Raw genomic sequence first — 26,718 nt, 5'->3', positions numbered from 1 at the left:
AACCACCCGGGGTTCAAATGGAATGGAACCCCATACGGGTCTGACTGTAACACTGCAATCTGGGAACCCTTCAGCGTAAACGGAGATTATGAACACTGACTGAGTGTAAAAATGGAACCAAATGGACCCGTAAGGGTGAATAAACACCATGGGAAATAGAATAACATCAGCCCACTTCACGTTTTGGTCTATCACTCTGAACCGTCGTAGGTCGTGCTCTTTAAGACCTCAAGAGGAAATCAAAGGGCCCTATTTTCGTCAGTGCTAAAACCCTTTTCACTAATCTTATTTGCCCTATTTTTTTTTACTATTTTAAAAACATATTAAAATTGTTCAACTACAGTATAAGATCTACATCAACACGTTGTGAGCTTGTATGTCATTGATGACGTCATTAAATCATTATGTAGAACCCTGTCTTCAAAGTAGATCCCGTCACCCCAGTTTAAAATCATAATAGTAAATGAATAATAATAATATCATTCAATTAATAAGACAGTTTAACCACTTTAACATTTTCAATTTGTCTTGAAAGTAGCACACATCACACACACACACACACACACGCGCACACACACACACACACACACACACACACACACACACACACACACACACACACACACACACACACACACACACACACACACACACACACACACACACACACACACAGATATGTAATGTCTTGATGTTCACTTTCTGGATTAAGTAATAGCCTAAGTACAAAATGACAGTATTTAGGACAGTAATTACACTACATTATTTATTTAGATTGTGCAGAACGTGCATATAAACAGTTTAGATACAGGCTGATTGCAGGCCTATGGGCATTCCCATGCAAAGGGAGAGGTCTGTAACTCAGAGGGTTCCATTTACACTCTCAGAGTGACAGAGTGAGTCACTTTGACTTTCTTGTCCATGTACAACTTTATAACAGTGCAGTACACAGGAAGTTGTGGTTTTCCCTCTATTCCTTTTCCTTCTTTGCTGGACAATTGTCTTTAATTGGATAGATGATTGATTTTAACCACAATTGTGGTTAAAATCAATTTTGTGTGTGCGTGTGTGTGTGCGTGTGAGTATTATGAACGCAATGAATTGAATTTAATAGAATTGAGTGGTCCTCCACTGCCCTCTAGCGGTCATAGTCGTGTATAGCATCAGCATAGTTTTTGAGGAGGACTTCCTTCCTGAAGAGATGAAATGAATCAAAACTTCCTCCAGTCCACACCGCAGACCCACGCACGCACACACGTACTGTAAACACGCACAAACAAACACACACAAATGAATACACGCGCACGCACGCACCAACGTGCTGCTTCTACGCTGTGCTGGACGCTATGGTGAGTATCCATGGTAAATGTAACTATAACTTCTAGACGTGGAAACATCCGAAAATAACTGATCTACAAGCTATCGTAGCTCGTAGATAAGCTATTGTTGTGAGCTTGCAGTTTAGCTGTGGTTACAGACAGTTGAACGTTTGTTTTCATATTCATAATAATACTCATTAAACATTAAACCCAGTTTAACGACACTATTGTTTTGGCTTCATAGCCTACTGGTCGGGTCTGGAAGCGTTTACAGTACGTGTGTAATGTAGGCTATACTGGTTATACTGGTCTCTGTCGAGCTTTAATTAAGTTACTGGTTTACTGGTCTGGCTGGGAGGTGTAATGGTGCTGCATGGTTTCATACTGGTCTGTAATATAGTGGCTTCATATAGCCTTAGCTTTACTGTATATAGCCTTATAATGGCTGTGAATATGATAATTTCATGTAGTAGTAATGATATCACAGCCATTCTATAGGCATAGCCAGGGCTAGGTTTCATACTGGTCAGTCTGACTGCATGGGAAGCTTTGTGTAAAGTTACTGGTTTTCATGCTGTAAAGTTTCAGTGCAATATGTTACTGGTTTCAAACGTATTACTAGTGTAATGTTTACTGGTTTCATACTTATTACTAGTGTAATGTTTACTGGTTTCATACTTATTACTAGTGTAATGTTACTGGTTTCCTACTGGTCTGGCTGGGAGCATCAGTGCTGGGTGGAATGTTTTGTCAAGTCGTCTCAGTTGGAACTTGGACGTCATTGTTTTTAAACTAAGTTTCCTAATTGTGTGTATTTGACTCTGTAGCAGATCAGAAACTATCTGCTGCAGATTCACATGATGTCACATTATATTAATTGTGAAAATACTTATGCCAAAATTAAGACCAATCAACAATGTCCTCTTGCAATGGTGGTGGTGGTGGTGGTTGTTGTTGTTGTTGTTGTTGTGAATAGTTGGTATTGTAGTAACATGTTGATGATGATGATCTGAATGGTAGAGTATGTTAATTATAGTGTCCAAAGGGAACCATGCACATCCCAACAACAATTTACATGTGCTGAACTTAATAGTATTACGTGTCCTATACAATATAACTGATACAGTCGGGGTGGTTGTATTTGTCTCCCTGCTCGTCTATTGAGACATTTAGGTCGTGTCAAAGGTCATGTCTCACCTAGACACAGGATCTGACACCAATTTCGACCTGATACATTCAATCCATTACTCTGAGCAAGCAGGCAGTCCAATGGTAAAGATCAGCACTTTCACAGGAAACCGGGTTAAAACGTTGGGTGTTAATGGGTGTGATTATTTTATTAAGTACAGTGTAGACCTGCTCTGTGTGAAAAGTGCTTTGCAACTTCTGTTGTGATTTCGCACTAACAGGTTCAATTGAAATTCCAATACTGATAGAGTGATTGGCTTGTTATTCAGACAGCGTCCTTTTTTATCAAAACACTGAGAAGTGCATAAAAAAATGATTACCTTCATTGTCTCCATATTCCAAAGTTAATGCTCTACTTCGTCAACAGTGTCGCACAACATCGTGATGCATTGTGAGCTTGTAGATCAGCTATTGTCACTACTTTAAAATGTTTTGAGAATAGTGATAAAAAAGGAACGGTTTCGCTGTCTGTTTCCACCCGACAGCGACAAACTATTCAGATGATGACAAATGAATAGTAATCTGTCATCACCAGATAATGTATGCATGAATAAATTAAGTTGTCCTTCCTGTGTGACCCGGACAGACATGATGCATCTCTCTGGCTCTGTGATGCTGTGAGATGGTTGTCATGGTAACGTGTCATCAGGTTACACACAGTGTCCCCTATCACACTGACACTCTGCTCCACATACACGACATCATGTTGGAGTGTGTGTCTGTGTGTGTGTTTTTAGTTTGAGCTGTGGATCGCTGTGTGTTTGTGTAGAGTAGTTGTGCTGTGTGTATCAGTGAGTGTGTGGTTGTGTTGAGTGTCAGTGTGTTGTCTTGTGTGTGTGTCAGTGTTTGTGTGCAGTTGTGTTTTATATTAGAGTTAGAGAGTTTGCATACTGTAACAGTATAGCAGTGTATCAATGTTTACGTGGTTGTGTGTGTCGTCGTATTGCATTTCAGACTGTGAATAGTTGTGTTGTTGTAGTGTATGCAATGTGCATGGGGTTGTAGTGTGTGTTTGTGTTGTAGTGCGTGTGTGTGTGTGTGTGCACGCATGCGAGCGTGTGTGTGTATGGTAATTGCGTGTGTGTGTGTGTGTGTGTGTGTGTGTGTAGCAGTAGCAGTAGTGTAATAGTGTGTCAGTAGTGTCGATGGCCGGTAGAATCAGATCTCAGGACGTTCATACAGCTCTGCAGAGAGCCAAGACCAAGATCTCTAGTCTGGAACAACAGCTCTCTGTGAAGTAAGTTTAACATTCAAGTTTATAGTCTGGAACAACAGCTCTCTGTGAAGTAAGTTTAACATTCAGTTTATAGTCTGGAACAACAGCTCTCTGTGAAGTAAGTTTAACATTCAGTTTATAGTCTGGAACAACAGCTCTATGTGAAGTAAGTTTAACATAGAGTTTATAGTCTGGAACAACAGCTCTCTGTGAAGTAAGTTTAACATTCATTTTCTAGTCTGGAACAACAGCTCTCTGTGAAGTAAGTTTAACATCCAGTTTATAGTCTGGAACAACAGCTCTCTGTGAAGTAAGTTTAACATTCAGTTTATAGTCTGGAACAACAGCTCTCTGTGAAGTAAGTTTAACATTCAGTTTATAGTCTGGAACAACAGCTCTCTGTGAAGTAAGTTTAACATCCAGTTTATAGTCTGGAACAACAGCTCTCTGTGAAGTAAGTTTAACATTCAGTTTATAGTCTGGAAAAACAGCTCTCTGTGAAGTAAGTTTAACATCCAGTTTATAGTCTGGAACAACAGCTCTCTGTGAAGTAAGTTTAACATCCAGTTTATAGTCTGGAAAAACAGCTCTCTGTGAAGTAAGTTTAACATTCAGTTTATAGTCTGGAACAACAGCTCTCTGTGAAGTAAGTTTAACATTCAGTTTATAGTCTGGAACAACAGCTCTCTGTGAAGTAAGTTTAACATCCAGTTTATAGTCTGGAACAACAGCTCTCTGTGAAGTAAGTTTAACATCCAGTTTATAGTCTGGAACAACAGCTCTCTGTGAAGTAAGTTTAACATTCAGTTTATAGTCTGGAACAACAGCTCTCTGTGAAGTAAGTTTAACATTCAGTTTATAGTCTGGAACAACAGCTCTCTGTGAAGTAAGTTTAACATTCAGTTTATAGTCTGGAACAACAGCTCTCTGTGAAGTAAGTTTAACATCCAGTTTATAGTCTGGAACAACAGCTCTCTGTGAAGTAAGTTTAACATCCAGTTTATAGTCTGGAACAACAGCTCTCTGTGAAGTAAGTTTAACATTCAGTTTATAGTCTGGAACAACAGCTCTCTGTGAAGTAAGTTTAACATTCAGTTTATAGTCTGGAACAACAGCTCTCTGTGAAGTAAGTTTAACATTCAGTTTATAGTCTGGAACAACAGCTCTCTGTGAAGTAAGTTTAACATTCAGTTTATAGTCTGGAACAACAGCTCTCTGTGAAGTAAGTTTAACATTCAGTTTATAGTCTGGAACAACAGCTCTCTGTGAAGTAAGTTTAACATTCAGTTTATAGTCTGGAACAACAGCTCTCTGTGAAGTAAGTTTAACATTCAGTTTATAGTCTGGAACAACAGCTCTCTGTGAAGTAAGTTTAACATTCAGTTTATAGTCTGGAACAACAGCTCTCTGTGAAGTAAGTTTAACATTCAGTTTATAGTCTGGAACAACAGCTCTCTGTGAAGTAAGTTTAACATTCAGTTTATAGTCTGGAACAACAGCTCTCTGTGAAGTAAGTTTAACATTCAGTTTATAGTCTGGAACAACAGCTCTCTGTGAAGTAAGTTTAACATTCAGTTTATAGTCTGGAACAACAGCTCTCTGTGAAGTAAGTTTAACATTCAGTTTATAGTCTGGAACAACAGCTCTCTGTGAAGTAAGTTTAACATTCAGTTTATAGTCTGGAACAACAGCTCTCTGTGAAGTAAGTTTAACATTCAGTTTATAGTCTGGAACAACAGCTCTCTGTGAAGTAAGTTTAACATTCAGTTTATAGTCTGGAACAACAGCTCTCTGTGAAGTAAGTTTAACATTCAGTTTATAGTCTGGAACAACAGCTCTCTGTGAAGTAAGTTTAACATTCAGTTTATAGTCTGGAACAACAGCTCTCTGTGAAGTAAGTTTAACATTCAGTTTATAGTCTGGAACAACAGCTCTCTGTGAAGTAAGTTTAACATTCAGTTTATAGTCTGGAACAACAGCTCTCTGTGAAGTAAGTTTAACATTCAGTTTATAGTCTGGAACAACAGCTCTCTGTGAAGTAAGTTTAACATTCAGTTTATAGTCTGGAACAACAGCTCTCTGTGAAGTAAGTTTAACATTCAGTTTATAGTCTGGAACAACAGCTCTCTGTGAAGTAAGTTTAACATTCAGTTTATAGTCTGGAACAACAGCTCTCTGTGAAGTAAGTTTAACATTCAGTTTATAGTCTGGAACAACAGCTCTCTGTGAAGTAAGTTTAACATTCAGTTTATAGTCTGGAACAACAGCTCTCTGTGAAGTAAGTTTAACATCCAGTTTATAGTCTGGAACAACAGCTCTCTGTGAAGTAAGTTTAACATTCAGTTTATAGTCTGGAACAACAGCTCTCTGTGAAGTAAGTTTAACATTCAGTTTATAGTCTGGAACAACAGCTCTCTGTGAAGTAAGTTTAACATTCAGTTTATAGTCTGGAACAACAGCTCTCTGTGAAGTAAGTTTAACATTCAGTTTATAGTCTGGAACAACAGCTCTCTGTGAAGTAAGTTTAACATGCAGTTTATAGTCTGGAACAACAGCTCTCTGTGAAGTAAGTTTAACATGCAGTTTATAGTCTGGAACAACAGCTCTCTGTGAAGTAAGTTTAACATTCAGTTTATAGTCTGGAACAACAGCTCTCTGTGAAGTAAGTTTAACATTCAGTTTATAGTCTGGAACAACAGCTCTCTGTGAAGTAAGTTTAACATTCAGTTTATAGTCTGGAACAACAGCTCTCTGTGAAGTAAGTTTAACATTCAGTTCATAGTCTGGAACAACAGCTCTCTGTGAAGTAAGTTTAACATCCAGTTTATAGTCTGGAACAACAGCTCTCTGTGAAGTAAGTTTAACATCCAGTTTATAGTCTGGAACAACAGCTCTCTGTGAAGTAAGTTTAACATTCAGTTTATAGTCTGGAACAACAGCTCTCTGTGAAGTAAGTTTAACATTCAGTTTATAGTCTGGAACAACAGCTCTCTGTGAAGTAAGTTTAACATTCAGTTTATAGTCTGGAACAACAGCTCTCTGTGAAGTAAGTTTAACATTCAGTTTATAGTCTGGAACAACAGCTCTCTGTGAAGTAAGTTTAACATTCAGTTTATAGTCTGGAACAACAGCTCTCTGTGAAGTAAGTTTAACATTCAGTTTATAGTCTGGAACAACAGCTCTCTGTGAAGTAAGTTTAACATTCAGTTTATAGTCTGGAACAACAGCTCTCTGTGAAGTAAGTTTAACATTCAGTTTATAGTCTGGAACAACAGCTCTCTGTGAAGTAAGTTTAACATTCAGTTTATAGTCTGGAACAACAGCTCTCTGTGAAGTAAGTTTAACATTCAGTTTATAGTCTGGAACAACAGCTCTGTGAAGTAAGTTTAACATTCAGTTTATAGTCTGGAACAACAGCTCTCTGTGAAGTAAGTTTAACATTCAGTTTATAGTCTGGAACAACAGCTCTCTGTGAAGTAAGTTTAACATTCAGTTTATAGTCTGGAACAACAGCTCTGTGAAGTAAGTTTAACATTCAGTTCATAGTCTGGAACAACAGCTCTCTGTGAAGTAAGTTTAACATTCAGTTTATAGTCTGGAACAACAGCTCTCTGTGAAGTAAGTTTAACATTCAGTTTATAGTCTGGAACAACAGCTCTCTGTGAAGTAAGTTTAACATTCAGTTTATAGTCTGGAACAACAGCTCTCTGTGAAGTAAGTTTAACATTCAGTTTATAGTCTGGAACAACAGCTCTCTGTGAAGTAAGTTTAACATTCAGTTTATAGTCTGGAACAACAGCTCTCTGTGAAGTAAGTTTAACATTCAGTTTATAGTCTGGAACAACAGCTCTCTGTGAAGTAAGTTTAACATTCAGTTTATAGTCTGGAACAACAGCTCTCTGTGAAGTAAGTTTAACATTCAGTTTATAGTCTGGAACAACAGCTCTCTGTGAAGTAAGTTTAACATTCAGTTTATAGTCTGGAACAACAGCTCTCTGTGAAGTAAGTTTAACATTCAGTTTATAGTCTGGAACAACAGCTCTCTGTGAAGTAAGTTTAACATTCAGTTTATAGTCTGGAACAACAGCTCTCTGTGAAGTAAGTTTAACATTCAGTTTATAGTCTGGAACAACAGCTCTCTGTGAAGTAAGTTTAACATTCAGTTTATAGTCTGGAACAACAGCTCTCTGTGAAGTAAGTTTAACATCCAGTTTATAGTCTGGAACAACAGCTCTCTGTGAAGTAAGTTTAACATTCAGTTTATAGTCTGGAACAACAGCTCTCTGTGAAGTAAGTTTAACATTCAGTTTATAGTCTGGAACAACAGCTCTCTGTGAAGTAAGTTTAACATTCAGTTTATAGTCTGGAACAACAGCTCTCTGTGAAGTAAGTTTAACATTCAGTTTATAGTCTGGAACAACAGCTCTCTGTGAAGTAAGTTTAACATGCAGTTTATAGTCTGGAACAACAGCTCTCTGTGAAGTAAGTTTAACATGCAGTTTATAGTCTGGAACAACAGCTCTCTGTGAAGTAAGTTTAACATTCAGTTTATAGTCTGGAACAACAGCTCTCTGTGAAGTAAGTTTAACATTCAGTTTATAGTCTGGAACAACAGCTCTCTGTGAAGTAAGTTTAACATTCAGTTTATAGTCTGGAACAACAGCTCTCTGTGAAGTAAGTTTAACATTCAGTTCATAGTCTGGAACAACAGCTCTCTGTGAAGTAAGTTTAACATCCAGTTTATAGTCTGGAACAACAGCTCTCTGTGAAGTAAGTTTAACATCCAGTTTATAGTCTGGAACAACAGCTCTCTGTGAAGTAAGTTTAACATTCAGTTTATAGTCTGGAACAACAGCTCTCTGTGAAGTAAGTTTAACATTCAGTTTATAGTCTGGAACAACAGCTCTCTGTGAAGTAAGTTTAACATTCAGTTTATAGTCTGGAACAACAGCTCTCTGTGAAGTAAGTTTAACATTCAGTTTATAGTCTGGAACAACAGCTCTCTGTGAAGTAAGTTTAACATTCAGTTTATAGTCTGGAACAACAGCTCTCTGTGAAGTAAGTTTAACATTCAGTTTATAGTCTGGAACAACAGCTCTCTGTGAAGTAAGTTTAACATTCAGTTTATAGTCTGGAACAACAGCTCTCTGTGAAGTAAGTTTAACATTCAGTTTATAGTCTGGAACAACAGCTCTCTGTGAAGTAAGTTTAACATTCAGTTTATAGTCTGGAACAACAGCTCTCTGTGAAGTAAGTTTAACATTCAGTTTATAGTCTGGAACAACAGCTCTGTGAAGTAAGTTTAACATTCAGTTTATAGTCTGGAACAACAGCTCTCTGTGAAGTAAGTTTAACATTCAGTTTATAGTCTGGAACAACAGCTCTCTGTGAAGTAAGTTTAACATTCAGTTTATAGTCTGGAACAACAGCTCTGTGAAGTAAGTTTAACATTCAGTTCATAGTCTGGAACAACAGCTCTCTGTGAAGTAAGTTTAACATTCAGTTTATAGTCTGGAACAACAGCTCTCTGTGAAGTAAGTTTAACATTCAGTTTATAGTCTGGAACAACAGCTCTCTGTGAAGTAAGTTTAACATTCAGTTTATAGTCTGGAACAACAGCTCTCTGTGAAGTAAGTTTAACATTCAGTTTATAGTCTGGAACAACAGCTCTCTGTGAAGTAAGTTTAACATTCAGTTTATAGTCTGGAACAACAGCTCTCTGTGAAGTAAGTTTAACATTCAGTTTATAGTCTGGAACAACAGCTCTCTGTGAAGTAAGTTTAACATTCAGTTTATAGTCTGGAACAACAGCTCTCTGTGAAGTAAGTTTAACATTCAGTTTATAGTCTGGAACAACAGCTCTCTGTGAAGTAAGTTTAACATGCAGTTTATAGTCTGGAACAACAGCTCTCTGTGAAGTAAGTTTAACATTCAGTTTATAGTCTGGAACAACAGCTCTGTGAAGTAAGTTTAACATTCAGTTTATAGTCTGGAACAACAGCTCTGTGAAGTAAGTTTAACATTCAGTTTATAGTCTGGAACAACAGCTCTCTGTGAAGTAAGTTTAACATTCAGTTTATAGTCTGGAACAACAGCTCTCTGTGAAGTAAGTTTAACATTCAGTTTATAGTCTGGAACAACAGCTCTCTGTGAAGTAAGTTTAACATTCAGTTTATAGTCTGGAACAACAGCTCTCTGTGAAGTAAGTTTAACATTCAGTTTATAGTCTGGAACAACAGCTCTCTGTGAAGTAAGTTTAACATTCAGTTTATAGTCTGGAACAACAGCTCTCTGTGAAGTAAGTTTAACATTCAGTTTATAGTCTGGAACAACAGCTCTCTGTGAAGTAAGTTTAACATTCAGTTTATAGTCTGGAACAACAGCTCTCTGTGAAGTAAGTTTAACATTCAGTTTATAGTCTGGAACAACAGCTCTCTGTGAAGTAAGTTTAACATTCAGTTTATAGTCTGGAACAACAGCTCTCTGTGAAGTAAGTTTAACATTCAGTTTATAGTCTGGAACAACAGCTCTCTGTGAAGTAAGTTTAACATTCAGTTTATAGTCTGGAAAAACAGCTCTCTGTGAAGTAAGTTTAACATTCAGTTTATAGTCTGGAACAACAGCTCTCTGTGAAGTAAGTTTAACATTCAGTTTATAGTCTGGAACAACAGCTCTCTGTGAAGTAAGTTTAACATTCAGTTTATAGTCTGGAACAACAGCTCTCTGTGAAGTAAGTTTAACATTCAGTTTATAGTCTGGAACAACAGCTCTCTGTGAAGTAAGTTTAACATTCAGTTTATAGTCTGGAACAACAGCTCTCTGTGAAGTAAGTTTAACATTCAGTTTATAGTCTGGAACAACAGCTCTCTGTGAAGTAAGTTTAACATTCAGTTTATAGTCTGGAACAACAGCTCTCTGTGAAGTAAGTTTAACATTCAGTTTATAGTCTGGAACAACAGCTCTCTGTGAAGTAAGTTTAACATCCAGTTTATAGTCTGGAACAACAGCTCTCTGTGAAGTAAGTTTAACATTCAGTTTATAGTCTGGAACAACAGCTCTCTGTGAAGTAAGTTTAACATTCAGTTTATAGTCTGGAACAACAGCTCTCTGTGAAGTAAGTTTACGCCCTCTAGTTCATAAATACATGTTTAATTTGTATTTATTTTTATGTATTTATATTACGTTTTGTATTGGACTAGAGGTGAGTTCAACGCCTGCCTTGCTCAGAAACCTTGACTTCTGTTGCTGTTGTGTTGATGGTCAGGTGTGTAACAGCATCATTCATTCATCCATTCATCCATTCATCCATTCATCCATGCATCCATGCATCTATGCATTCATTCATTCATTCATTCATTCATTCATTCATACGTACTACGGTGTCAAAATACCGTAGTAATGATTCATATCCTGCACCCCAGGAAGACTAGTGACCACTTTGTGGAAGCTAACAGGGATCAAAATAAATAACAAATTGACATCTGTAATGGTATTTTGTGCATATTTTAATTTGTACCATCTCCACATGAACGTGAAGCAGGGCATTGGTGCGTGCGTGCGTGCGTGAACAAGATGACGATTGATCATGATGATGATTATAGAATCAGCCAATAGGAAGGGACAGAGAGAACAACATAGGTTGGAGCAGTAGGCCTACTACAGGTCCTAATGGGACAGAAAACTACAAATCCTGGTGGAATACAAAGCTAATAGTACTCTCGGGTAGTACTAGGGGTTTGGGGGGCGCTGTGTGTGTGTGGTCTTGTGTTGTTTTGTTAAATATTTGTACAGATTAACTACAGCTAGTCTCACTAATCTCCTGCTCACATACATTGTCCACATGTCCAGCTATATGAACTCATTCATTTCACTACAGTCCTAGCTCTGCCACTGCAGGAAACACACGTGTGAACCTTGAGTTACAAGGTTTGAGTTCTTATTATGATGCAATAATAGGTATTTATGAACACACCTAAACCTGTGTTTTTCTAGGAACTCCGACTTATCTCACTTGTTGGAGTAGAAACACAGTAAACATTTACTGTTGACTCTTCCAAGAATGGTGAAGATACAGTAGTACTAGCACAACGTTTCTGTTCAAAGCGTTTTGCTTCCATATTTGAATAAATCCTACTTGGATATGAATGGCTTGCAAGTGTCCATGGTGTAAATGGAACTGTGGAGAAAATCCCCTGATGCAAATGCCTCCATGTCATCATGCATTCTTTTTCAATATAATCATTACTCGTCATGGTTTATGGCTTACCTGAACTGTGATATAGACAGTGAGTAAAATGTGTGTGTGAGTGTGCACGCGCCGTAGTAGTTGCCCTGTAGTCTGTGTGTATTGTAATGATTAATGATGTTTGTGTGTTTGCAGAGACGTCGGCTCAGAGAGTGAGGAGGAACTGGTTCTGTCGACATGGACACACAGCAAAGAGCTCAGAGACTCTCTGGTGGACATGTATAAAGGTAGGTCAAACTGTACATGCAGCATGTGGACGACTGGACGTACACATTAGGGCTTCAAAAATATAGTTATAATATATGACTTCAAAAATCACCTTTACCTTGACTATGATTAATGAATGATTTAATACTCAGTTTGTGCTCAATATTTCTTCACTGCTCATAGTTTTCTGACGAGGCCTGTGCTGTTAATATGCTAAACCAGGGGTGGGCAACTTTGACGATGGAGAGGGCCACTATATTTCCACACTCACTCCCTAGGGCCATATATTGCTGTCGTAGCAAAAATAGCCGATCTACAAGCTCAAAACGCGTCGCAGCGCGACGCGTTTTGAGCTTGTAGATCGGCTATTTTTGCTATGTTCGAATTGAAATCTTGAATCTTTGCTATTTTTGAATTGGAATCCTGAAAATTAACATTTCATATGTCATTTCAAATGCCTTTAATTATACTTGTGTTGAAGCAATGAGCTACTAATTTAGACTGAAGTAATTAAAGCGGGTCACGTTTGCATGTTGTGGAATTGTAACAGCTGAAACCAATATTATATCAGTATTCTGACATTAACCTGAGGGCCGCATTAAGTGAAGGTGGGGGCCGCATGTGTCCCCCGGGCCGCCAGTTGCCCACCCCTGTGCTAAACATAGGAGCGGTGAGCCCCAGTGCAGGCTATTAATTTTAGTACGGACTCCCCACCCGCCCAAACCAAGGCACACACTTGGTTTGTGCACGCATGTACTTCACAAAACACACACACTGTACGATACAATACCCCTCATATTACTGTCAGCTACCAGTACATTTTTAAAATAAACATTAAATGCAGGACGTCAACTTCCACACACAACGTCAGGCTGACAAAGAAGCATTTAACAGTCTCATGTGTTGTAGGCTGTGATTTGAGGCACTGTTGTGACTCACAGTCAGATATCACTCTGAACCAAGCCTCCTAAAAAGGCTAAATGACATCAACATTGTTTGAGAATCAAATAATTATTATTTTTGCAGTTTAGCTAACCTAAGTGTCCTCCTCATCAATGGTACCATTATGTGCAAATGGAGAGGGACTTCTGTAATGGTGGGAGAAGTGTTTGAACGCAAAGTGAATGTGACACTGGTGCTGGCCACCCGCACCATGATAATAAATAGAAAGATATTAGGACTAACACTATATAATGTTACAGTTAGTATCTTAAGGTTACCTGCTTGCATGGTGGTTGTTGACACCACTGAAGAGCACATTGATGTGGATGCTGGTGTTGCTGCCATTGTTGACGAACTGAGTTAAGGGTTGGTTAAGTGTCTTGGAAATCCTCGACACAGGGCTAGGATCAATACGAAAATGATTTGTATTGAAACGTTTATTTTATATATTTTGTCCATGTTATAGCAGAGTGGAGACAGCTCCTATCAAGGCGTTTGGTGTTTGACTTCGTGGCTCGGTAGTACCCTATCCGGGTGATACGACCTGGGGTGTGAGCTTGGGGTAGCAGTGCCTTGAGAGAGACCCACTGGACAGCTGGGAGTGTGCCTCTTATAAACCAGCCGTGCTGAAATGGGCATGACAGCACACCTAGCCGTTACTAGAAGATTTGAGGACTGATTAGAAATATTATCAGTTGTGCTGTGCTGATTAGACAGAGCTGCCTTTTGTGTACGATAGCTGCCTGAGAGTGGTCTGGACCAGGGTTTTGTACATACATATTGGCTCTGCCTTACGCAGTGCTCCAAGACGAGTACCGTGTGTGCGTGCACTGCGAGCGGGTCATGAACGAGCGCCGCCGTTGTTGTGTATTGGCTCGGCCGCCTCGGCGTGTTCATGTGATTGGCCCAAATGCCGCTAGAGCTGCAGTACCTATACAAGCTACGAGCTTGTAGATCTGCTATTTGAAAATGTGGCGCAAATCTTTGAATATAATATTCTTTCAGAAGTGAAAGTTTTTGATAGATAATTCTGGGGGTCCTTTCTCCTTGACATGAAAAAGGTTGAGCACCACTAACAAAACAAAGATTTTTCAGAAGACACTGTTTTTAGAATCGTTTTTCAGAAGTCCACCCCTGCGCAATGTGCATGAGTACCATTAATGTGTTTAGGTGAATGTGGCTTCAGTCATGTGTGTTCTTGTCCACTAGAGGGCACTCCTGTCCTTTCAAACACTATTTGGTGATGGAGTGGAACTTCTGTTCAAGTAAAGATCTTGTTCTCCCTAACAGTGACCATAGATGTTTACACAGGATCATCTTAGTAATAATGATAATCGATTGTTTATTTATGAGGTGATAAACGAATACATAATTGTATATAGGTATAAATACATTGATTAAAAGACCAGACAATACATCCTATAAATACAAAGTGACAGCAGTGTAACAAGGGGCATCCAATGCAGTGTTAGCAGAAGGAAGTGTGTCATTTGGCTTCAAAAGAAGTGAGGTTACGGTAAAGTGTTTTTCACCCTATGGTCCCTGAGGGTGAGGCTTCCAGGGGGTCCCTATTGTCAATGATGATAGTTAGGAACCAAATGGACCCTTACAGGCCTGTACATAATGATCTTATCCCGTAGGACAGGCATTAGTCTCAAAGCATAATTGCCTAAGTCATGTGTTCAGGTTTTCAGAAAATAAGAAGAATCACTCTCTAGCCAAATTCATCTCTTTGACTTGGTTTATTATAATTATGATCTTTTCAATAATTTGCTAAAGTCATATTTATCTGTTTTTATTTACATTTACCTCTTTATTGCCTACTGTATACATATGTTATAATTAGGTGTTTGGCCTCAGAATGCTTCCTGCTTCCAATTCCAGTCATCTCTTTACCTTTAGGCAGAGGATGATTTTACAATACAAGCATTCTGAAGCTGAAGAGTGAAGCATGGTGAATCAGCAGGGCTGGGTTAGAGTTAGGCAAATATCACAGTTTGGTCAAGATATGACTTAGGCAATTACTGTATGCTACGAGGCTATAACGTGTATTGCTGTTAAGTAACCAATCACGATTATTAACACATTTTTACTTGATGATTAATTGACGCACAAATAATTGGGATTAACAAGTTAATTGCATTTGTCATTGGACATTATTGCGTTTCTGTCGTTGAACCTTATGAATTAAAAAAAAAAACATTCTGTTGGATTTTAAGGGCTTCTTAAACAAAAGTCAGATATGATGAGCAGATATGAAAATGATGATGATAATGATACTTAAAAACATGAATAGTGTAAATAGCTGATCTGACGTTTTGAGCTTGTAGATCTGCTTTTTTTGAAAATGCTTGAAAATGTACTGTATGAATATTTTTCAACATGGAAACGATTTTGACGATTATGTAAAAAAATGATTGTGATTACCGGTATCTCAGATAATTGCAATTAGGCGACAGACCTACTAACTGGATTGCTTTAACAGCTTAATGTAGGATCTCAGACTGTCAGTAGGCCTGTCACAATTATTACATAATCGCCTAATCGCGATCATCTGAGGTAATCACAATTATTTTTGCATAATCGTCACTGTCAGTCGTTTGACTCGTTTCCATGCTGAAATATGTCGATACATTTTCAAACATTCAAAAATAGCAGAAATAGCAGATCTACAAGCTTACAGATCAGCTCGTAGATCAACTGCAATTCTGCTATTTTGTACGTTTTCTTTTCGAAAGAAAAGATTATTAAAAAAATATTACCTAAATGTGTCAGTGATTCTCAGTTTTATAGATTTGAGTTATTTGTCATATCTGCCCTGTGCAATTTGTGATTACGAAGGCAAACAGAAATACAAATTGTAACGTTTCAATCATTAATCACAATGATTTGTGTGTCAATCAATTGTCAGCTGAAATTTGCAATCCGTGACAATCGAGACAGTGTGTCCAGTCCGTGACGTCAGTCATCAATTATGACGTATCTATGATTCTGACCTCCTCCAACGCCACGCCCCTCAGCTCAGGTGACCCCCTGGACATCCCCAATACAAAGAAACAAATCTGGGGGTGATAGCCCCCCCCCCCTATAAAACTCACTCCCAGCTCACATCAAAGCTGCCCCCCACCCTCGCCTCGCCACACGCTTTTCTGTAAAGCGACTTTGAGTATGTAGAAAAGCGCTGTATAAATTGTATGTATGTATTCATTTAGTATTATGCCAGTTATTATGAGTTCATATCTGTGCATTAAGGTTTAAGCTTGGTTTGACTGCCATTCACTTCCTAAGAGGCTAGCTAGTTATGGTAGTCACCAGTCAGCCAAACAGGTAGTGAAGATGTCATGTATATACTGCAGTGCACGTCTTCTACGCCCAAATGTGAACAGTATTAGTAGAGATGTCCCGATACTGTATCGGTATTGGAAAAGTATCGGATCGGCCCTTATTTGTCATATCAGGTCATATCGGTATCGGCAAATATGCCAGTCTAACCACCGATCCGACACAGGGGTAAGGAAGGGGTTGACACTATGGAAGGTAAATAAAATGTTGGGACATGTGGAGTTTATATATATATATATATATATATATATATATATATATATATATATATATATATATATATATATATATATAAAAACAGATTCTTCTCACATGCACATCCAGGTGGGGGAGGTGCTCGTAGGCAAGGTATAAATGCAGGCCAAAGAGAACTTCCCCAGGGAAAAGCACACTCCAGAGACTCGGGACAAGATTTAGTTATGCTGTATCAGGACATCCCTAAGTATAATTGTGCAAAATCTTTGTGTGTGTGCGCGCGTTTGTATAGTTCACTTATCTTGAGTACCGATCGTCTTTGAAGTCAGCGCGCACATCTTGCGCGTACAAGTGTACGTGGTGGCCATGCGGCGGCCAGTCTGTTGGATAGGCGGTTGGCCAGAATCGCCCATCCCACTGATATGCCCATAATATAAACACATACAGTATAGAGATCAGGAGAGCTGATCATAGATAACATAATGTATATCTTATCTATACATATGTACAAATAATGTGTAATCTATTGTCAGTGAATAAATGCATGAATATATCTGAGAATGTAACTGACTGTACAGACTGACATATAAAAGTGCATACAGTGCATATGAAACTGATGTCGATCAGTGCTGTAGCCTAGGTTTTTTCATACGGTATACAGTAGTGATGCACCGAATATTCGGCCGCAGAAAATATTCGGCAGAAAATATTCGGCAGAAAATGGCTAAAAATGCATTTTCGGCCTATTCGGTTTCGGCCCGAATAGGCAGAAAATATATCAATAGTGTATGTAATTAATGCATTCAAAAGAGCTGAATAAATGTTTTATGGGCCCATAATAGTGATTTATTATTTAAGTAAAGTTTTGCCATAACCATTTATTTTGCCATAAATCAGGTAGCTTTAAGGTACGGCCATGACAATGGTAGGAAAAAAGATATATAATATTAATCATATTCGGATTTTCGGTTTTCGGCCAAGAATTTCCCTTTCGGTGAATCCCTAGTATACAGTACCATAATGATTCCCTGCGCAACATGCACACGTATAGGCTACACTTTAGCGCGTGCCGGTCAATGGATGAAATGATTAGCAGACGGTATACGCCTTCCACAAATAACTTCGGCACGGCATACTATATGTAGAATATCATATAACGGTCTATCAACAGTGAAATCAGTTACGGCAGATATCCTTAACATACTGCAGTGCACTGTATATACAGTGTGTGTGTGTGTGTGTGTTTCCTCTCAGCATTTAAGTCAAGCCTCAGTTTCTTGTCTGTTTAACACTGTGTGTGTGTGTGTGTGTGTGTGTGTGTGTGTGTGTGTGTGTGTGTGTGTGTGTGTGTGTGTGTGTGTGTGTGTGTGTGTGTGTGTGTGTGTGTGTGTGTGTGTGTGTGTGTGTGTGTGTGTGTGTGTGAGGCTAAGCTAACATTTTGCCGTGGGTATAATCTAATGTGTAAACTGTCTCGCGGGGGACATGAAGGATCACATATAGACCGTTACCCTCAGCTCTCTGACTCCGCAAACAAAATGGGCACTGCTCTAAAGGAGCGGCACTGTACGTGATTTCATTCTGTTAGAATATAAGCGTTAAGTGGCTCTATATTCTGATAGTGAAATTAGACAGAAAAATGCAGAAAATGTTATTTTTCGGTTTAGGATTCCAATTGTATCCGATCAGAAGAGAGAACTCATACAGGATAATTAAGCCATTTAGACCTGAGAACTGATCCTACAAAATGTCTCAACCTTTTTCATGTCGAGGACCCCAAACATTATATGTATGTGTTTGGCCGCCAACCCCCATCCGAAAATATGTTGTTCCAGGGATCTCCCCAGAAGAGCTCTGAGTTAAAAACGTTCGCTCTGAAAGAATATTATCAAAGATTTGCGCCACGTTTTCAAGATTTTTTTCAAAAATAGCAGGTTTACAAACGAGCTTGTAGATCTGCTATTTTTCAATAGCTAAAGTATAACATAATGAATGCTTAAAAACACCAAAAGGGGTTCCCGTCCTGAATGGGTTAAGGGAAAGTGATGACACAAAGAAATGAGCAGACAAAATTGTAACTGTAAATTACTATAAAATTGAAGCTGATAAATGGCTACTAGTGACGCGCGGGCTCCATGGCAGGGTGGGGTGAGTACAGGCTCCATGGCAGGGTGGGGTGAGGTGTGAGCACAGGCTCCATGGCAGGGTGGGGTGAGTACAGGCTCCATGGCAGGGTGGGGTGAGGTGTGAGCACAGGCTCCATGGCAGGGTGGGGTGAGCACAGGCTCCATGGCAGGGTGGGGTGAGTACAGGCTCCATGGCAGGGTGGGGTGAGCACAGGCTCCATGGCAGGGTGGGGTGAGCACAGGCTCCATGGCAGGGTGGGGTGAGCACAGGCTCCATGGCAGGGTGGGGTGAGTACAGGCTCCATGGTAGGGTGGGGTGAGCACAGGCTCCATGGTAGGGTGGGGTGAGTACAGGCTCCATGGCAGGGTGGGGTGAGTACAGGCTCCATGGCAGGGTGAGCACAGGCTCCATGGCAGGGTGGGGTGAGCACAGGCTCCATGGCAGGGTGGGGTGAGCACAGGCTCCATGGCATAGCAGGGTGGGGTGAGTACAGGCTCCATGGCATAGCAGGGTGGGGTGAGCACAGGCTCCATGGCAGGGTGGGGTGAGCACAGGCTCCATGGCAGGGTGGGGTGAGCACAGGCTCCATGGCAGGGCAGGGTGGGGTGAGTACAGGCTCCATGGCATAGCAGGGTGAGTACAGGCTCCATGGCAGGGTGGGGTGAGTACAGGCTCCATGGCAGGGTGGGGTGAACACAGGCTCCATGGCAGGGTGGGGTGAACACAGGCTCCATGGCAGGGTGGGGTGAGTACAGGCTCCATGGCAGGGTGGGGTGAGCACAGGCTCCATGGCAGGGTGGGGTGAGCACAGGCTCCATGGCAGGGTGGGGTGAACACAGGCTCCATGGCAGGGTGAGCACAGGCTCCATGGCAGGGTGGGGTGAACACAGGCTCCATGGCAGGGTGGGGTGAACACAGGCTCCATGGCAGGGTGGGGTGAGCACAGGCTCCATGGCAGGGTGGGGTGAGCACAGGCTCCATGGCAGGGCAGGGTGAGCACAGGCTCCATGGCAGGGTGGGGTGAGCACAGGCTCCATGGCAGGGTGGGGTGAGCACAGGCTCCATGGCAGGGTGGGGTGAGCACAGGCTCCATGGCAGGGTGGGGTGAGCACAGGCTCCATGGCAGGGCAGGGTGAGCACAGGCTCCATGGCAGGCGCTTATGAAAAAGATCACACCCGTGTGAACTGAGTGGTGTAAGGTCTTATATAGCCTGATCAGCTTTGGTCTGACGTAATGTCTGACGTAATGAAATCACACCCGGGTGAACTGGGTGACCGTAGACAGCACAGACAGACAGACACGTAAACTAACAAAGCCGGTCGTAGGAGTGGTTTACACCACTCAAAAAACCTAACCGACGCATCACCAATGGCTACTCTCTCCTGATCGGCTAAATTGGCAAGCCACCTAAATAAATATGTTCTGTTGACTGAAGAGCCAGAGGGACAGGGAGAGCCCTGCTACTGAATAAACATTATACTAGCAATGATTGAGACAAAAACTGAATACGTAAATATATGCAAATCCAACAATAACCACTTTATCAAAACACTTACCAACACTCTGAAACAGGTTGATGACTACAAGTATTTGGGTTCATATTTTACAGTATATCTTCTTCACAAAACGACTTTCAAACTAGGAAGGATATGGCCTGGTCAGCCTGCAATGACATGCATAAGATCTGGTCATCCCAGCTTAGTAAGATGTTCAAAGTAAAAAATATTTAGGACGACCGTCGAGCCGATTCTACTCCATGGCTCAGAGACATGGACACTTTCTAAGAAATTAGAGAAATGGTTGGATGGCACTTACACCCGCCTTCTAATGAGTGCAAAATCTGTCTTGGAAGAGCCACCCATCGACGGATCTAATATACGGCAACCTTCCCCGTGTTTCTTCACTAGTCAGATCCAGAAGAACACAGTTTGTCGGCCACTGCTACAGAGCTGATCATGAGGTTATATATTTCTTCTCTGGAATCCTGCCTCAAAGCATCTTGACTGCGGTCGAAAAATGATGATGATGAGCAATGATTACTATCAGAATATAGAGCTGTAGTCTTAAAAAAAAACTAATGATTATTTAAAAAAAAAAATATATTAATAACACAGTATATCTATGTAGGTGGTACACCACTTTTCCCTCCTGGCTGTGCCCTGGGTTGGCTCCCACAGTGTCAGTTTGTTTGTCACTAGTTCCAGCTGACTCCACTGTGAGGGTCCATGTCTCTGCCCCATACAGCAGTACTGACTCCACTGTGAGGGTCCATGTCTCGGCCCCATACAGCAGTACTGACTCCACTGTGAGGGTCCATGTCTCGGCCCCATACAGCAGTACTGACTCCACTGTGAGGGTCCATGTCTCGGCCCCATACAGCAGTACTGACTCCACTGTGAGGGTCCATGTCTCGGCCCCATACAGCAGTACTGACTCCACTGTGAGGGTCCATGTCTCGGCCCCATACAGCAGTACTGACTCCACTGTGAGGGTCCATGGCTCGGCCCCATACAGCAGTACTGACTCCATTGTGAGGGTCCATGTCTCGGCCCCATACAGCAGTACTGACTCCACTGTGAGGGTCCATGTCTCGGCCCCATACAGCAGTACTGACTCCATTGTGAGGGTCCATGTCTCGGCCCCATACAGCAGTACTGACTCCACTGTGAGGGTCCATGTCTCGGCCCCATACAGCAGTACTGACTCCATTGTGAGGGTCCATGTCTCGGCCCCATACAGCAGTACTGACTCCATTGTGAGGGTCCATGTCTCGGCCCCATACAGCAGTACTGACTCCATTGTGAGGGTCCATGTCTCGGCCCCATACAGCAGTACTGACTCCACTGTGAGGGTCCATGTCTCGGCCCCATACAGCAGTACTGACTCCATTGTGAGGGTCCATGTCTCGGCCCCATACAGCAGTACTGACTCCACTGAGGGTCCATGTCTCGGCCCCATACAGCAGTACTGACTCCACAGTGAGGGTCCATGTCTCGGCCCCATACAGCAGTACTGACTCCACTGTGAGGGTCCATGTCTCGGCCCCATACAGCAGTACTGACTCCACTGTGAGGGTCCATGTCTCGGCCCCATACAGCAGTACTGACTCCACTGTGAGGGTCCATGTCTCGGCCCCATACAGCAGTACTGACTCCACTGTGAGGGTCCATGTCTCGGCCCCATACAGCAGTACTGACTCCACTGTGAGGGTCCATGTCTCGGCCCCATACAGCAGTACTGACTCCACTGTGAGGGTCCATGTCTCGGCCCCATACAGCAGTACTGACTCCACTGTGATGGTCCATGTCTCGGCCCCATACAGCAGTACTGACTCCACTGTGAGGGTCCATGTCTCGGCCCCATACAGCAGTACTGACTCCACTGTGAGGGTCCATGTCTCGGCCCCATACAGCAGTACTGACTCCACTGTGAGGGTCCATGTCTCGGCCCCATACAGCAGTACTGACTCCACTGTGAGGGTCCATGTCTCGGCCCCATACAGCAGTACTGACTCCACTGTGAGGGTCCATGTCTCGGCCCCATACAGCAGTACTGACTCCACTGTGAGGGTCCATATCTCGGCCCCATACAGCAGTACTGACTCCACTGTGAGGGTCCATGTCTCAGCCCCATACAGCAGTACTGACTCCACTGTGAGGGTCCATGTCTCGGCCCCATACAGCAGTACTGACTCCACTGTGAGGGTCCATGTCTCGGCCCCATACAGCAGTACTGACTCCACTGTGAGGGTCCATGTCTCGGCCCCATACAGCAGTACTGACTCCACTGTGAGGGTCCATGTCTCGGCCCCATACAGCAGTACTGACTCCACTGTGAGGGTCCATGTCTCGGCCCCATACAGCAGTACTGACTCCACTGTGAGGGTCCATGTCTCGGCCCCATACAGCAGTACTGACTCCACTGTGAGGGTCCATGTCTCGGCCCCATACAGCAGTACTGACTCCACTGTGAGGGTCCATGTCTCGGCCCCATACAGCAGTACTGACTCCACTGTGAGGGTCCATGTCTCGGCCCCATACAGCAGTACTGACTCCACTGTGAGGGTCCATGTCTCGGCCCCATACAGCAGTACTGACTCCACTGTGAAGGTCCATGTCTCGGCCCCATACAGCAGTACTGACTACTGTGAGGGTCCATGTATGTAGCTACGAACAGCCGCCATGTTGGAGGTCTTCTCCCATGTCAGACATTTCCACACTACATGATGATGTCATGTCAAAGTGGCTGATGGGAGACGTAGTTCCCTCTGAGAGACAGTGATGGACTACATGTGATCCCTATCAGTTCTAAGACATATAGACACACACACGCTGGTAAAGTAAACAACACAGCAGCCACATTTGTTGAACTCCAGCTTGGGATCAAATACACATCAAATGTTTAGATTGGGGCGTGGGGGGTGTACAAAATACAAGGTGTTTCCCCCCTGTTAGAATGATTTTAGCTATCTTTCTCTCTCTCCTTCTCTGCCTCTCTCTCTTTCTCCTCTCTATCTTTTTCTCTCTGTCTCTGTTTCTCCGTCATGGCTTTATCTCAGTCGCAGACGTCTCTAGGCGATGTATTCGTATTGTTTTCTTTGCACTGTGTACGTGTGTGTGTGTGTGTCTGTGTGTCTGTGTGTGTGTGCGTGTGCGTGCTCGTGTATCTGTGCGTGTGTGCTTGTGTGTGTGTGTGTGTGCATGTGCGTGCACGTTTGTGCGTGTGCACACGTGCCATTCTTCTTTGCCGAAAACTGGAACAGCACACGACTCAAATCCGTCGTCTGGTCTCGCCGCTCTCCCAAAACAAACACATTGTGTGTTCCATATGGAGCCAAGCGGTACAGTCCTGACTAAACACTGTACTCACTATAACCATAATACTAATATTAATCACAGTACAGTCTGGTCCACTCCCCTCAATCACCTCTTTCTCTTTTTTTTACTGTCTTTTTTTGTTGTTGTTGCTTTTTACCCCTTTTTTTCCTCGTTTGTCGTTATGCCAGTAGGAGGAGTACGTGCAGTGACAAATATCCCCTCCCCGTCCGGCCTCCCTCCTCGGATCACGGGCCAACATGCGTTCGCATAGATAGACGCTCGACAAAGCCTGATGCACCGCGGTGGATTCGAACCCCTAGACTCTGCGGTGGTGGTGGGCAGATACGTTATACTGCACCACCTGAGCGCGTAATCTCTCTTTCTGTCTGTCTCTCTGTCTCTGCCTCTCGCTCTCGCTCTCTCTATCTCTGTCTGTCTCTCTCTCTGCCTCTCTCCGTCCCTACTGTCTTCTTACTTTCCTGCTCTGTCATGCAGAATATTTATAAGATCACAGCAATGTTGTGTGTGTGTCTACTGATCTAGGATCTGATACTCCTTAACTGTAGTTGGTGTGACTCACTTGTCCACTAAATGGACCTGTATTGTATTTCACTTTATTTCCTCCTAACCAGACATCACAGCAACTGATGTGCACTCCTCTCTCGTGCCGCATATCGTCTTTATTTTGTAGTGTTGTTTAGACACAAATTAAAAGGATTGTTTCAAATATGCTAGTGTTGCAGAAGTAGGTCGGGAGTGGCTTATTGTCGGTATCGCGGGAGTCTATCCCCGTTACAATGCACTAGACCTCTGGGAGATGGAGTCTATCCCCGTTACAATGCACTAGACCTCTGGGAGATGGAGTCTATCCCCGTTACAATGCACTAGACCTCTGGGAGATGGAGTCTATCCCCGTTACAATGCACTAGACCCCTGGGAGATGGAGTCTATCCTCGTTACAATGCACTAGACCCCTGGGAGATGGAGTCTATCCCCGTTACAATGCACTAGACCCCTGGGAGATGGAGTCTATCCTCGTTACAATGCACTAGACCTCTGGGAGATGGAGTCTATCCCCGTTACAATGCACTAGACCTCTGGGAGATGGAGTCTATCCCCGTTACAATGCACTAGACCTCTGGGAGATGGAGTCTATCCCCGTTACAATGCACTAGACCCCTGGGAGATGGAGTCTGTCCCTGTTACATTGTGCTAGTCCCCCGGGAGATGGATTGCTGAGGTGGAGTGCCACACCTACCATCAGCTCAACAGAGCAGAGCTCAACTTCATCAGTATTGTGATCACGGATACAGCACTTGGTACACTAACAAACAGTGAGTGCGTGCATCGTGTGGGCCATGCCATGCTGCATTCCCAACGTGCATCGTGTGGGCCATGCAATGCTGCATTCCCAACGTGCATCGTGTGGGCCATGCCATGCTGCATTCCCAACGTGCATCGTGTGGGCCATGCCATGCTGCATTCCCAACGTGCATCGTGTGGGCCATGCCATGCTGCATTCCCAACGTGCATCGTGTGGGCCATGCCATGCTGCATTCCCAACGTGCATCGTGTGGGCCATGCCATGCTGCATTCCCAACGTGCATCGTGTGGGCCATGCCATGCTGCATTCCCAACGTGCATCGTGTGGGCCATGCCATGCTGCATTCCCAACCTGCATCGTGTGGGCCATGCCATGCTGCATTCCCAACCTGCATCGTGTGGGCCATGCCATGCTGCATTCCCAACCTGCATCGTGTGGGCCATGCCATGCTGCATTCCCAACGTGCATCGTGTGGGCCATGCCATGCTTCATTCCCAACGTGCATCGTGTGGGCCATACCATGCTGCATTCCCAACGTGCATCGTGTGGGCCATGCCATGCTGCATTCCCAACCTGCATCATGTGGGCCATGCCATGCTGCATTCCCAACGTGCATCGTGTGGGCCATGCCATGCTGCATTCCCAACGTGCATCATTCATGATTGACGCGTTCCCCGCGGCGCATGGCGAGAATGATGGGGGAGCATTGGAGGACGATGCAAGCCATTTAGGAATGATGGGGGAGCATTGGAGGACGATGCAAGCCATTTAGGAATGATGGGGGAGCATTGGAGAACGATGCAAGCCATTTAGGAATGATGGGGGAGCATTGGAGAACGATGCAAGCCATTTAGGAATGATGGGGGAGCATTGGAGGACGATGCAAGCCATTTAGGAATGATGGGGGAGCATTGGAGAACGATGCAAGCCATTTAGGAATGATGGGGGAGCATTGGAGGACGATGCAAGCCATTTAGGAATGATGGGGGAGCATTGGAGAACGATGCAAGCCATTTAGGAATGATGGGGGAGCATTGGAGAACGATGCAAGCCATTTAGGAATGATGGGGGAGCATTGGAGAACGATGCAAGCCATTTAGGAATGATGGGGGAGCATTGGAGGACGATGCAAGCCATTTAGGAATGATGGGGGAGCATTGGAGGACGATGCAAGCCATTTAGGAATGATGGGGGAGCATTGGAGGACGATGCAAGCCATTTAGGAATGATGGGGAGCATTGGAGGACGATGCAAGCCATTTAGGACTGCATGTCTCATGTTTTGTCTCTTTTTATTGTAAGTCTCTTGTTTTGTTTGTTTGTTTTGTATGTTTCTGCTATTTTTCCAATCTGTAACTTATAGGTTAATCATTCTTGAAATGCCCGTATACCAAAAATCATAATAAACAGATTATAGATTTAACAAAAAGGAATGCATGCCTCACACGATTGATGCAATAAATAATACCCGTTGTATCGGTTGTCAGAGTAGTAGAGAGTACCAGTATAGCCTGTACTAAAATGACACAAAACATGGACACGACTGATGTCAGCGCCTCAGATGGCTGATGTACAACGTCAGCCAAGAGCAGGATCAGTGAGAGAAGGAGATGGAGGGATAGATATAGGGAGAGGGAGAGAGACGAGGCAGTGAGAGAAGGAGATGGAGGGATAGATATAGGGAGAGGGAGAGAGACGATTTCATTCAGGATCAGTGAGAGAAGGAGATGGAGGGATAGATATAGGGAGAGGGAGAGAGACGAGGCAGTGAGAGAAGGAGATGGAGGGATAGAGATAGG

At 42.7% G+C, this 26,718-nt stretch overlaps 1 protein-coding gene across 1 annotated transcript in view; it reads left to right on the top strand.

Annotated features, from left to right (window-relative positions):
• Positions 1-1,191: 1,191 nt before the first annotated feature.
• The window catches only part of LOC306942682 (mirror-image polydactyly gene 1 protein-like), a gene marked incomplete at its 3' end in the record, with an annotated part of 80,128 nt that continues 54,601 nt past the window's right edge, over positions 1,192-26,718 (top strand). Inside the window, exons 1-2 of the mRNA XM_079528691.1 lie at positions 1,192-1,349; positions 12,104-12,195. Of these exons, the coding sequence (XP_079384817.1) occupies positions 12,186-12,195 (10 nt within the window). The 5' untranslated portion in view covers positions 1,192-1,349; positions 12,104-12,185. The remainder of the gene's footprint in view (positions 1,350-12,103; positions 12,196-26,718) is intronic.

The sequence above is a fragment of the Electrona antarctica genome (assembly GCF_951216825.1).
Source record: "Electrona antarctica genome assembly, chromosome: 18".
NCBI classification, from domain to species: Eukaryota; Metazoa; Chordata; class Actinopteri; order Myctophiformes; family Myctophidae; genus Electrona; species Electrona antarctica.
Note: the sequence above shows the minus strand (reverse complement) of the source record. Positions and strands in the feature narration are given on the sequence as shown.